The 14,834-nt window shown below is 39.9% G+C and overlaps 2 protein-coding genes across 2 annotated transcripts in view; both read left to right on the top strand.

Moving 5' to 3' along the window:
• Positions 1-14,834, top strand: part of Eip78C (Ecdysone-induced protein 78C) — a 38,856-nt gene that overhangs the window by 20,498 nt on the left and 3,524 nt on the right. Inside the window, exon 4 of the mRNA XM_044394498.1 lies at positions 13,977-14,590. Coding sequence (XP_044250433.1) covers positions 13,977-14,590 — 614 coding nt within the window. The remainder of the gene's footprint in view (positions 1-13,976; positions 14,591-14,834) is intronic.
• Positions 6,914-8,372, top strand: LOC108069951 (chitin-binding domain protein cbd-1). The gene is made up of 2 exons (XM_044394672.2): positions 6,914-7,699; positions 7,754-8,372. Exons 1-2 carry the CDS (start codon positions 7,690-7,692, stop codon positions 8,275-8,277), a joined length of 534 nt encoding a protein of 177 aa, XP_044250607.1. The 5' UTR covers positions 6,914-7,689; the 3' UTR covers positions 8,278-8,372.

Here is a 14,834-nt window from a genome sequence, read left to right as displayed (position 1 = left end):
CCTTATAGCTATGACTGCTGCCTGCCACAAATGGAGACGGGTCGGCTGCTCCATTCAGAGCGCTAAACAGAACAGAACCGAGAACGGAGAACGGAGAACCGAGTCGAATCAAACCCCAGAGAACTAAGCCAAACCAAACCGAAGTGAACTGAACTGAACTGAGCAGGGGCGTCGGCAGTAACTGTTTTGTGGGGCCGAGTGGGGGAGGATGGGAGGTTGGAAGGCTAGGAGGTGCTGGAGTCGGAGAAGCGTATCTCGCCAGTTACTTGCGAGCCGCCATTTAATGACGTCTGTTTTTATTACAAAATGTATTAAAATGTTGTACAGGTGGTTTTTGTCGGTTGCCTAGGTGAAGAAGAAAAAGGGGTTTCCGAAGGGGGTTTTGCTTGGGTGGAGCTGCAGCGACGACTCCGTGTGTTGATGAGCCTATTAAATGCTGTTGATGGCTCTCAGCGGAGCTAAAAAATAAAAATAAAACACAAAAACAGAGGCTGTTTCCAAAGCCTCCGTCTCTCCAAACGATGAGACATGCGATGGATCTGCAGATAAAGATGGAGGTTTTGTCGGCTGGCTAATGACTGTGACTGTGTGCCCCGAAAACAGACAAGTTTAAAGTGGGTTAAACGCGTGGATCGGGGTCGCTGGGAAATGTCTAACACGCCTAACATGATTTTGGAGGGGGATTTGGGTTAAAGTAGGCGCTGCTATTAACTTGGCAAATTGTCTTAATTAAGCGCTATTGAATTGAGTTTGTTTTTGTGGTGAAAAAGGTTAAATATCAAGTGAAAATAAAATGATGAAGTAAAAAAATAAATTGTTTTATCGGAATATTAATTAACTAAGATATTTATTTACCTAAACTGAACATATATGTTTTCTCTGATTTAATAAATAATAATATTAATATATCATTTTATTTATTTACCTTTGCTGAACATATGTATTCTATGAGTAGTTAATTTACAATAGATTCTAGTTTTAAAGAGGTGCTACTCCTAACTTAGGATTTGCTTTTACACCTTCTTAAAGAATACCTATAATTTATGTATGTAAGATCTTAAGTTCCAGTCGCACTTTGCATAGTAAATCTCTCTGCTGAGGTCCATTTAAGGCACTTAGCACTAGAGTCTGCAATCCACTGCACTCTCAGATCCTCCTTAGTACCTCCTCCTCTGTAACTCCCCCCTTGAAAACTCCTAACCCTTGAGCTAATGTGTGCCCATTTCATATTTATGCGTAGCCAGCTCAGCTCATTAGCAAACGCCAGACGTTGGATGGGTTATGTTATGGCTGCATGAGGAGGGATGGGGGCACCTCCTCATAGTAGGTGCCACAAAAAGCAATCAGCAGACACACACAAACCGAGAGAAAGAGAGACAGAGCTATAGCACTTGGCAACTCCATCTTCAGCAATTTTCACTTGCACTTCCATGCTGTGGCAATCGCTGGAGTTAATTTTATTTGCAAAATAAAGCGAAACAAACTTTAAATGGAGTCAAATGCCAATACACACACACTCACGCACTCACAGCGATACCCACTCACTAATACCAATGAAAGCCAGACGTCTGCCGAACAAAGATTGCACGCCAAACAACGCAGCACAAAAAGTTCAAACGCCAGACAAGGATGCACCAAAGTGCAAAGGCAGCCAGCGAACAAACGAAGCAACGACCCAGCTGCAGGGGCGGATCAGGGGGGGTTCAGAGGGGGGCCAAGCCAGGGAACAGGGGCGGAGCAGGGGGCCGACAGGCTGGGCAGGCACTCGAAACAGACGACTACCAGGCGACGTCGCAAGGAAAGGGATAGAGCACACTGAAAGAAGTTTAGTTCATTCTGTAAGGCTTTTATACAAAAAAGTTTTCTTTAATAAATTGATTCCTTTATTAGCTTCTTATAAATTAAGTTTTTATATATTCTCTACTTTGCTCATACTGCTAGCAGTGATACGTTGTATATCGTTAAATTTTTGTTTTAAATTTGAAGATTAATTTACCAAAATTTTTTTAAATTATTTTTTCTTATTTTTTTGAAAAAGATTTCCATATTCTGATCATGAAAACGTAATTTCCTGATTTCTTGGGGAAAAAAACTGATTTTTTATGTTGTTGAAGTTTATTTTTGTGCTTATAATAATTCTACTTATTTTGTAATAAGTTACCTTAGGGTATAAATAAAAATATAATAAAAGTACTTTAAAATAATTCCTGTTTTATCAAAACTTAAAGTATAATAATTTTATAAACAGATGTTCTTAAACTTTTTCTAAGTGCAGAGGTTGCTGGAGAAACAGTGCTTGAAAAACGGAAAGCAAAAAGGATTGAGCAACCTGGGTGCCCCAAGGCTAGGAGAGAGAGGGGGGCTTGGCCAGGGGCTTATGCTGAGGGGAGAGTCGGAGGGGGGTTCAGCCCAAACAGCAGGAGGCGAAGGCGACGCACGTGAAGACGACGCAGTCAAGCACACACGCACTACGCCGGCAAACACAATCACACAATCTCACAGTCGCACAAACAGAGAAACACAAAGGCACACACGCGCACACACAAATGCGCTGCTGGTTGAAACAAGAACAAGTGCATTGACACTTTACGGACGGACGGACAGGGGCGTCGGCAGGGGGGAAGGGGAAAGGGGGAGCGGACAGACGGCGGCAAGGCGACTGCAAAGGGTGAAGCACCGACAGCGCTGCATTTTGATAGCAATCCGCAAGCAGAGCAAAGCCCACAAAGGGATCGACCTCAAGGCAGCAGCAACAGCAGCAACATCACCAGCACAACAGCAACACCAACCAACCACAGCTGATCGATCGACACTCAGAAAAAAAAACACATCTTTCTTCATTCATATCAAAAGATATAAGGGGTTCCAAAACAAACATATTCCTAAAAAATACTTCAAATACAACATTTTGAATATGAAATATAAAAATTAAAAGATAACTTGAAGTTCCTAAAATGATCTTATATCACGTACACAATTATTCAATCATTTATATTTTAAAACAAAAAAAGTTATATATTTCAACTTATTATAACATTGTGCATTACAATTTGTTAACTGTGCAGAAGTGAGCAACTCAAGGGGAAGATACAGATACGGAGTCAGAACAACTCACCGAAATATACCCAAAATCCAAAAAAGAAACTGAAACTCGCGTTCGTTGCACCGAATCCGAATTGCTAAATGAGCAGCGAAAAAAAGGGAGAACAGCGGAGCTACAGGGGAGGGCTACTGATTATGATATTGCAAAACAAGCAGGCAAACTCCAGGCCAGACTCTCGTTCTCATAATGATGACGATCGTAATCGCCTGCTGATGACGATGACGTTGCCAAACGACGCACAGCAAAAAGTCAAGAATGAAATGCCCCAGCAAGAAGACCGAAGAACGACGTTTATAGTTCAACGCACTGGTTACCAATTCCCCTTTTCCCCCACCGATCGGTAGCCACTGGCCAGTGCCCTGAAAGGATCGGGGGATCTGGGGATCTGGTGATCAAGGGAACCCAGGGAACCGAGGGATCCAACCGGGGAAATCACTCACGCGCTTGCAACTCTCCGTCCCGGTCAATGATCGTCTGTCTGTGTGCGAGGAGAGTGCTCCTCATAATGAAGACAACGACTCTTGTTGACTTTCATTGACAATATGGTGACGGATCTGATGTTGATCTTATTATGCTGAGACAGTAGGGGCCGTCGGACAGGAAGCTGCTCTGCTGATACCGCTGCTGATATCGATGCCATTTGGCGGGATCTGATTATGCCGAGATTCGATTCGATTCGACTTGAAGGGAATGCAATGGGTCTTACATGGGATCAGCAAATTGAGGGGCAAACTTAATGAGATTATATATCAAATCAAAACCCAGTCTTAAAATTAAGTCTTTGAAGGATATGATAGGAAATGTTAAGGCGTATCGATTGCTCACTTTTCAATTAGCATAAATAAAAAATTGTAGTCTGAATAATTATTTGATTATTATCGATCACTGAAGTTGTCTTAATTGATTTCCGGCTACTTGAAATAATAATATTTTACAACGATTAATTGATAATATATTTCATTTAATTAGCCATCGATAATTGAACTCCATATATTGCACTTGCAAAAAATAAGAAATTAATGCTTATTTAATTATTTGTTCTTTAAAAATATTTTTTTTTCTACAGAAATAATAAAATAGTTTTACTGATTAATCGCAGTAAATTTTAACGAATTGGGTTTTAAAAATCTTTTCGGAAATACTTGACCAAAATGTAAATTAAAATGTAGAATTTCTCTGAAAACTTTCTTATAAGTTATTTAGAAGTCATTAATCATGCTTAATTTCTAGGAAGATCATAGTTCTTAGAAATGGTTTTAAGCTTCTTTAATTTGTGTTTATTATTTTTTTCCAAAATATTAGCTTTTAAAGAGAAATTGTCATAAATATTTCCAGTGAGCGAGAGGGCTTTTCACTCGCTTAGCGATCGCAGCTACTGAACACACATAGATTGTTATGATCCACTATTGTGATCCGTATCTTTCCTGTTTTGATAGCTTCAGACACTCGGGCAGCTTCTGCCGATGAAAGCGCCCACGAATCGAATGCCGTTCCACTTGGCTCGCGATCATTGATCTTACCTACTTGGCGCTGTTAATTCGTATTATTAATTCAATCAATCACGGGTTGGATTGGATTGGATCGGATGGGATCGGATTGGCTGGCAGCTGCCCTAACGATCGATCACCCGGCGATCGTCGGTCGATCGACGAATCTGTTGGGAGCGTTGATCTCATCTACTGGCTGTATCCGTGGCTCGTCTGTATTATAAGGTATCTGTAGATGTGGATGCGTGTGTCTTTGGCATTTCACAAATGTGGCGGCGTTCTAGTTTTGCCCTGTCGATTCGCATTTTTGTCTTTCTTGTCTTCGGCCTGACGTTTTGCCTCTTGGCTAATTTAATTGTTTGTTTTTTTCATTAAGGCTCCCTCGACCATCGAGATAGATGGGATCCGAAGGCTTTTTTAGTTCATTGAAACATTTATAGCACAAACGCGCGTTCGCTGGGCTGGCATTTAATTCGCTAATTGCTAATGCGCCCGCCGCTTATCAAATTGGAGCATCGAAACCTATTTTTCCTCTTCTATTTCATTTCGTACTTCTCTCGTTTATTTTGTTTTTTGGCCGTCTGCCTTTTGTTTGTTGTTTTGCTGCTTTGTTTTAATTTAGCCGCACATTTTAGTACAAATATTTGATAAGACCACTCGAAGTCGCACGTCTCGCGGCGATAATTTCGGCGGCATTACTCATACGCCGCGTTGCCCTCGCCCTGTTTGTCCCGCTTGCGGTTTACAGTTAGAATTGCTTCCGGCAGTTAAACGCTTTTTATTCTGGCCGCTTTAATTTTTAATTTTGCATGCCTAATTCGAGTCTGGAATTAATTTTCGATTCTGACGCAGCAGCAACAGCCCATAAATGCGGTTTAAGAAAATGCTCTTTCGAGCAGGTTCAAAATACGTTTAATGATGTGGTAATTCCACTGAATCTGCACAGCAAAAAATAAGTATAGCATTACTGCACTTTTACGATTTTTCGATTCTCAATTCTTTAATACATTCTTTTTTTAAAGAGCAGGTTCAAAATACTCCTAATGATATATAAATGCACAGAATTTACGCTGAAAATTATTTTTTAGTTATTTTATTATTGTTAATGTGGTAATTCCATTTAAAACAAACATAATTATAATTTAAATTTATCATAAATCTTTTATTATTTAAAAATATTTTATAAATTCTAGCTGAATTTTTGCTCAGTGCCTCGATTTATTTTTGGCGGTTGGCAGTCGGCTGACGATAATCTGCGCTAAGCTGCTGGCTAATTGAAATGTTTATGGCCGGACGTGAAGCGCGCCAGTTATTACAGATTTCTGATGAAGCCTTCTTGTCGCTGGCAATTTATCTAAATTTCTACCCATTAGTCGGTTATTTTCTGGCTTCGATCTAGCCACTCTATCAGCGAGAGTACAACCACCCAAGACTCTCCGCTTTTATCTAATTAGGTAGTCTAAACAAAATAAAAAATGTATAAAAGTGGGAAAAAGAGAACGCCATATAAAGTGTGTCACTAAACAAAAATCCGGGGTACGAAGGGGCCAAGAGAACTCAACTTTGCCCAGAGAATTGTGTCAAATAGATAAAAAAGAAAAACGATGCCAGCGGCAACGAATGCGACAGCGATGATGTTGATGATGATGGTGGTGATGGTGATGATGGTTATATCGTTATAACGATGGCTGCAGAGATGGAAGCAGCCACTCCTTTTTGAGCACCATAATTATAACCCCGATTCCAAGCTTTATGGGAGAGAACTGGCCCCGAAAATTGTGGAGCATTTGAATAATTTTACAAGAATGCAATCAACATGAAAACAGAACCTAAAAAATAAGTAAGAGCGAGAGATTGTCAAAAAAGTAGGCGGCGGCTTTTGTTGATTTAAATGGCACCCGAAAGTCCAAGAGGGGCAAAGAAAGAACGGGGGGAACTTTGGCTATATGGACAACTATTCAAATTGAGGTCATTCATCTCGCTTCGTTGAGCGCGCTTAAGTGAATTATGTATACGTAGAGATATATGTGAGTGGTCGCTGTGGGGGAAGTCGGGGATAGGGAATCGGGGGTCTGGAGTATTTGAAGGCGGGTCAGCAACTTAGATGAGCATGTGAATGGAGAAATGAAATATATATACACCAAAAAAAAAACCATACTAATATACTAGATGTATTTTAATAGTGGGGGTATACATATAACACAAATTTAAATAAAGTCTCGACTTTGTTTAATTAATTTCATACTAAATATTCTTCTTTAAGGAAATATTATGTACTTTTTAATTAATGAACGAATAGTTAAGTTTCTATGATAATTTTTTATTTCTGTGTACCTTTTGTCGCTTTTCCCCCTGCCCATTAAGAAATCAAAAGAGCACGAAAGGGGTTCCATTTACACACCTTGGAAAGCCTTTCACCAGTTCCCCGCTAATTGCCCGCAATTTGCCATTGGAATCTGTCACCCACCCGCTGTTCGAAAAAAAATACAAAGAAATTCTGGAAATCTGATTGATTGACTCGAGATCGACGCCCTCCTCTGGGGATTTGCATAAATATTTGCCAGCACTTTGGAATTTTGATATTATTGCCGTTCTCTATCTGGTTTAGTTTCGTTTTGTTTCTGTTCTGTTCGTTTCGTTTGGTTTGGCTTGGCTTGGCTTTATTTGATTTTCTTATGGGAGTAGGTCAGTTCAAAATTTGCATATATGGCCGCTCTGCTGGCTGCCTTTGATTTCTCGCTCGATTTGATTTTTTATTCATATTCTGACTGTTTGCCCTGCCCCAAAAACGTAAATGTGCGAACACGTGCTGTACATATGATGATTGGGTGAGTTCTATTCAGCCTAATATCATTAGCGATCTTATTGGTTATAAAATAAACATAGATAGTGCACATATCTGAAGTGGAAATGGATTGTAATGGTTGGGGGGTAGGATATGGGGTGTTCCCCTGGGAGTTGGGTCAATTGCAAAGTCAATAGATTGCAACAATGCAACAGTTTATCTAGCTATCAAGTGTGCAGCTAATAAAGGCCTATAAAATGGCTTGCATTTCACCCACAAAGAATTAGTTGAGATTCTAACATATTGCTGAAAGCATGAAGTTGGGTAAGCACTTTAACCAGTACCCATATAACCGGTACCTAAGGACTTACCTTGCAGCACTAATAATCTTGCGAGGACTCATCCTCATCCTTGACAATCATCCTACTTGTGGACAGTATTTTCCCTGTAGTCCTGCGGATGAGATTTGCGTTTGTTCGGGTCACCAGCCGAATGAATTGGTCCCTGACTGTGATGATTGTTCCGGTTACATCGTTTGTGGCGTTGGTTCCTACGAAAAAGTGAAGTGCAATCCTGGTCTGATCTATGACATCAAGTTAAAGGCCTGTGTGAAGGGTCAGTGTCCCAGATCGGATGGCACTTGTGTGAGTAACACCAACACCACAGTGACTCCAATCACGACGCATTCAACTCCGGAAATTCCAGGACATTGTGCCCAGGATGTGAGATGCAGCTTCCACGGTCAGATTATCGCCCATCCCCAGCACTGTCGATTATTTTACACCTGCGTGGAGAAGTGTCCTGCCTTGGGATTCTGTGAGCTGGGCAAATGGTTTGATCGGGAGAAATATGTGTGTGACTATCCGCAAAATGTCAAAAATTGTCCCTCTAACAAGGACTAAGATTTGGACTCTTTATTTCTAACAAAATAATCTATTTTCTTCTATTCAATCTGAGTATTCCCTTTATTTACTCTTTACTAGTTTAACAAATTTTAAAACTAAATTCGTTTCCTAAAAACTTATTGCATTAAACAAAGTAAAATACAATTTTACAACTGAACAAACTTAAAAGATTACAAATTTTGTAAAACTTAAAAACAAATGTAGGTATAAAAACCAAAAAAATCCAAGAGGTGTGAATCATAAAACTGATTTTATTGTCATTTATATAAAGTTTTTCATTATATTCCATCGCTTTTTGGATGTATATAATTTACAAAATATAATCAATAAAAATAAGATGCACAATATATTCTGATCTGATATAATTTCTGGACGATGAATTTATTTTTGTTGGCCTTACACTTTAAGAAGCTTATGAAGAGCAATCAATTTTAAATCAGTTTTGAGTGCAACAGCACTTCCATCAATTTATTTCATACGCATTACAACTTTCGATGCTTTTCTCAGATGTGTTGGTTAAAGAAAAGTAAATTCACTCGAAGACCAACTGCAATCGGGGCAAAATCAAATCAAATAAATATGTGTCATGGCAAATCGAAGTGAGGCAAAGTTAATTTGAACGGTCATTAAACTGCAATTGTCCTCATGAATAGGCAGCGAATCCGAATCCGAATCCGAATAGGCAAAAATCCAACCAAGCAGCACCCAACAACATGGCGATAATTTACGCAAATTGCTTGACACAATTTTGCAGTTCGTTGTTGTTGTTGTTGTCGCTGTTGCCGCTTAAGTTGTTGCTTTTGTTACTGTTGTTGTTGTTGTTGTTGCCTGGGGCGTGTGGGCGGTTGCTGCGTGTAAATTGTTGTTGGTGCTGCTACCGCTAGCAAAAAGCAAAAAAAAAGCAACAAATTTAGCACGCAACTAACAATTTTAGCTGTTCCAGATAGAGCGACACTCGCTGACTGGCACACCCAGGTGCATATGAAAACAAACAAAAGAAGCTTCAAAAGTAATGTTTAGTTTTCTACACGCCACGAAAAGTGCACACACTTTTCCCCTAGTAATTCCGGGAAAATTGGAGCTACATTTGGTTAGCTTTAAAAGGGGTCTATTGGTTTGGGTAAGGGATGCAGAAATTCAAAAAAAACTATTTTAAAAAAAATTAATAAAAATGTAATACCATATTATTAAATTTATAGAATTTATTGATGGACTTACCAATACGTTATTTTATTTTAAGTTGGAAACAAACTTAAAAAAAAATCTAAATAAAATTTAACACAATTTTATTAAGTTTTTGGGAATTTACTTTTGTGCTTACCAAGGATTTATTTAAACTTTTTGTAATATTTAATGCATTTACATTAACAATTTCAATTGCAAAACATCTAGTAATTTTTTTTTATTAATAAAAAATCAGTTAGGGTATTTCGTCAGTTATTCTAAACCACTTTGCTCTGTGGGTCTGCAAACAAACAACAAACTTTCACCCGGCAGTAAGCCGCAGCATTTTGGACAATTTCGTAACTGGGTAAACACACACACACACATACCTTGCACTTACACACCGGCACACCCGGGCAGTCATGCAAATGTAGAGTGCATAAAGTGCAGCCAGCAGCGACAGGTGAACGAACGACCTCAAACGAGGTCACCAGTTGGGTAGTTGGGTGGAGAGCAGGGGTTAGAGGAGGCCATTCATGCGCACGATAAAGCCGAAAAAATATCAACCATATATAATGCATACATCCGTGTCTGTGCCTGTGTTACTTTTACTACAGTTTGGCAGTTGGATGTTTGGATGTACATGTTGATGTTGCCTGCTGGCAGTTGGCATTTTGGCCCTCTTCGCATGCTAATGGCCCGGTTCGGTCCGAAAAGCGACGAAAGACTACGACCAAAAGTTGGGGCTGAAAAAAAAACTCCAGCTAAATGTGGGCAACATTTGGCCACTTTACGGGGCGATGCTGCCGCCGCTCGCTCGCATTTCTGCTGCCTCAGATTTCAGATTTCGGTGACCTAAATCCTTTTTTGCCCCGGCCAGAAGTGGGAGCTCAGCTTACCGAGCAGCAGCCCCACCCCCAAACTGTGCACTAGAAAAAAAATCAGAAATTGGAAGTAGCTGGTAAAAAAATGTAATCTATTGAACAATTTAAAAAAGGGAATTTAGGTAAAAATATGTTATTCATATTCTTAAGAGCTTTTGTTAAAATTATGGTAACTTCTAAAATACATTAATTATAAGTATATATGGGATTAGTTTCCTACTTCCAAAACCAATTCGTAAAAATTACAAAATTATAAAAATTTGTTTTTTTAAGTTCCTTTTAAAATCTTTAAAACTAGATTTTCAAAAGAAGCTGTATTTTAAACTCTTTGTTAAGGTCAAAAAAATATTGGAAAATAAAAAGTTAATTCTTATCAATATCCATAAAAAATATGTTCCACCTTTCTTCGAATTTTTCATTGATATTAAATATTTTTCCGTGTGTGTTTCTCCCTGTGAATCTGGCCTAAACGAGTTTTTCCGCCCCTTCTTCCTCCTCCCTCCTCTGTTCCCCTTTTCCCTGCTTCCCAACTGCTCGTCATTTGGCTGCACTAAATCACTTAAGATGCTTTTAGCTGGGAAAAAAGTTTGAGCTTAGGCCAGCAACGCTCCGCTTATTTATGTGGGCTCGGGGCTCAGGCTCCCTCGGCTCACTCGGAGCATGTGTAATGGATGGTGTTGACCTGGTCTGAATGGGTGGTGACAGGTGACAGGCGAGCGGCGAGAGGGTCCGGTGCCAGGTCGATTGAATAAGTAATGACGGGGATTATGGAGGGGCTGTGCTCCCGATTCCGCAATGATAGATACTCCAATTCCATTACGGACACTCTCCCGAAGCTGAAGCAGCCATCGATCTGGCCCACTTCTGGGTGAAATCTGCAAAACCAATAAACCAAAGGCCCTCGGCCATCGCTAATTGAAAACACCTTAGAACAAACAGAGCAAGAACGCGAACGTCAAGTGCCCGCCATGAGCAATTAGCGGCATATCGGAGGTGGCACAAAAACCCAGCCAATGTCCAAGTGTATTATGCATGTGGGGGTGCTGCTGTGGCGAATTATGCCATAATTAATTTACGAGCTGTGACAATTAACGCCAACGAGACGATTTACGATCGACGCTCTTCGGTGGGCGGTGAAAAGCGTGACTCGAGCACAATGAGAACGCAGTAAACCTAGAAAACCTAGAGTTAAGAGCGTGACAAGGCTGGAACCGAGCTGAAACCTCGTCTGGCTGCGGTCGTAATGGGATCATATTGTCGCCTAACTAAGGTCAGGGAAGCTCCGGCTCAGGGTCTTCCAAAGCTGCTAAATCCGTCACTGAAATAGGTCAACTATTCGGGGCTTACCTTATCTAATTAGATCATTTTGCTGGCAAATCAGCATGACTTTTGAAAATGCTGGAATAATAATTTATAATATTTACTGATAATAATTCTGATGATAGTAATGATACGCCGATATATGATAATATTTATTATATTTTATTTTAATAGGTATTTCATTATCTATTTAAGAAATAAATTATGAGGAAAAGGATATTCCAATTCGGATGAGTTTTTTAGAATATTTACTGGTTTTTCTTAATTTCTTAAAATAATAAATAATTTCAAGTGCTGATTTTTGTTTATGCTTATTAGTTCTTTTCGTGTAGTGCAAACGACTTTTTGGCCCTCGACAAAAGTACAGATGCCGATGTTTTGGTGTGCCATAAATGGGTCAGTGTGTTGGCCATCTTTCACATGGCCAAATTGCTTTTACACATCTGCTGGCGGTGCTTTGCCTTGCGTGCAGAAGAGTTTTCCGGATTCTGCCTGTCCACGCTGCGTATGCGCAATGCATGCGAAGTTTCTTTCACTTTTGCCTGTGCCTTTGCCATACTTTATGTTGTTTTATTTGATGGGATTTTACGATGTTGTCAGGCCGAATTGCTGACGCATAGTAAGAGCAAAGCGTCATTAGTGTTGTTATTGTGACCGTTTGTTTGGAAACCGCCGGCGGCGGCTACCGCCAGACCACAATCACAACCACAATAACAACACATTAACAACAGAAGACAAGCCAAAGAAATAGCCGCACATAAACGCATATAAGGCAAGAGGAAAAACAAAAACAGCGGCAACGAAATCACTTGCCTCCGTTTTCATATTGAGCGCAGTGGGTCAATGTCCCACTGATAAAGTGAGCAACTGAAAACTGAAAGCCGGCAACTGGAGCAGCTGCGTCTGTTTCTTCTGTCTGCCTGTCTGCTTGGTTTTTGGGCAGCCAAATGCGATTTTAATTAATAAAATATGTGTTGTCTTCGGTTGCACAAAGCAAACCAAAATTTCACATTGTGCAATTTTACACAGACAAACCGAGAAATGCCGAAAAACCTCCGCCGGCTAATGAACACTTCAAACGGCGAACGAAAATTGAAATTAATTATTTTCGCCCCGACAGAATGTATCGCATTTCGACAGACGAAACAACTTGTAGGACACGCAAATTTTCTAGTTGATAGCACAGAAATGCTGGCAATTTGCTCGAGAGATACGCAGATACTCGAAAGTGCACCCAAAAAAAACTCGATATGAATCGTAGGTCAATTTGACCTTTTTTAAGATCATTTTTAACTTGATATGGGGCCAGGTAAATGTGATATGGTCGACCAAAACTTATACTAGTGCGAGCGAGAAAACATGCTTTCGAAGTACGTCAGTTCGAATTTCGAATACGTCTTTCTCGCTTCCACTCATGTCATTTTGCTCGCCATATTGATTCTTGCGCTCTTTTTCGAAGTTAGAGAATCTCCGAGAGAGAGAATTCGGCAAAATGATATTATTTAATGTAAATTTTATGAATATTTCAGGTAAAAACGATATGAGTAGGAATAACCAGAAAATTACCTGGACTTATCGATTTTACGGCGACGTGCTTTTTTTTGTGTGTGGCCACAAGTGTGTGACGCATTTATAAGATTTATGCGTGTGCCAGTTTTTCCATTTTCCTTCAACTAAATACAAAGTATATATCATCACTTGGTGGTGGCTATAATATGTTAATTGTGTGTTTTTGTAGGGAGCAAATATGCGAATTTAAATAGTCAGGTGACTAATAAGATAAACAAACTATCAAGAAAATACGCACTATTTATTTTCTGTGGGAAAACGAAATAATGTAATGTAAAATTTAAATGAGCTTTTCAGTTGCATACTTTTGGGGAGGTGCAGAGAAAAACTGAACAAATTTCCCCTTCAGTTTTTCCTCTTAATTTATTTTGAATTACTTAAAAATGCATAATTAATTAAAGGAAATTGAAAATGCAGAAACCGCACAGGATAAAATGCTGAATAAATAAATATTACTGATTCAACTGATTTACTTATTCTGCAACTGAAAATTTACTCATTCGATTTAAATTAATGGGAAATATCTGCCAATTTATGGTTATTTCTACCATTTAACGATGCATTTAAAATGAGGAATTCTCTCTGTATTTCTAAGCACTTAGAGTATATCAATACCAATAGGATAGGAAAGTAGTTAGAATTAAATACTGCAGCTGGTCTATTTAAATATGCAACTTACTGCCGGTTATTTACCTTGTTACAGTGCAATTAACTAAGTAACTAATAACCCCATTTCTACCCCTCTTTTCACCCCTTCAGCTGTACGTTATGGTCGCGTTCCCAAGCGTTCCCGTGAGCTGAACGGAGCAGCCGCCGCAGGCGCTTCCTCCTCCCTCAATGTGGATGAGTCAACCAGCAGCACTCTGCAACACCCAAATCAACTACAGCAGCAACATCTCCTGCAACAGCAGCAACAGCAACACCAACAGCAGCAGCAACACCAGCAACTCCAACAGCAACCGCATGTCAGCGGCGTCCGAGTGAAGACCCCGAGTACTCCACAAACGCCACAAATGTGTTCGATCGCCTCCTCGCCATCGGAGCTGGGCGGTTGCAATAGTGCCAATAACAATAATAATAACAATAACAACAGCAGCAGCGGCAATGCCAGCGGCGGCAGCGGCGTAAGCGTCGGCGTCGTTGTTGTGGGCGGTCACCAGCAGCTGGTGGGCGTGGGCATGGGCACGGATCTGGGCGGATCGGCCCATCACCAGGTGGGAATGTGCCACGACGGACTGGCCGGAACGGCCAACGAGCTGACCGTCTACGATGTCATCATGTGCGTGTCGCAGGCGCACCGCCTAAACTGCTCCTACACGGAGGAACTGACCAGGGAGCTCATGCGCCGCCCCGTGACGGTGCCACAAAATGGGGTAGGTATCTCAAGATTTAACATCAAATCTTTCAGACAGTAAATAAAACTCCAATCTATCATGCCCAAAATAAAGAACAAATTCACAATTAATTCATTTAATCATTTTATTTTAAGTTAAAAATTCATTAAAAAAGTTTAAGTTATAAAATGTTCAAAATATAGAAGTAAATTAAATTAATATTTGAATTTCATTGATTTTAAATGTATGCCTGTCATGAACATAAAATAATGAACACCATAAG

Source organism: Drosophila takahashii, chromosome 3L (genome assembly GCF_030179915.1).
Source record: "Drosophila takahashii strain IR98-3 E-12201 chromosome 3L, DtakHiC1v2, whole genome shotgun sequence".
NCBI lineage: Eukaryota > Metazoa > Arthropoda > Insecta > Diptera > Drosophilidae > Drosophila > Drosophila takahashii.
The sequence above is the reverse complement of the archived record's forward strand: the minus strand, read 5'-3'. Positions and strand labels throughout refer to the sequence as shown.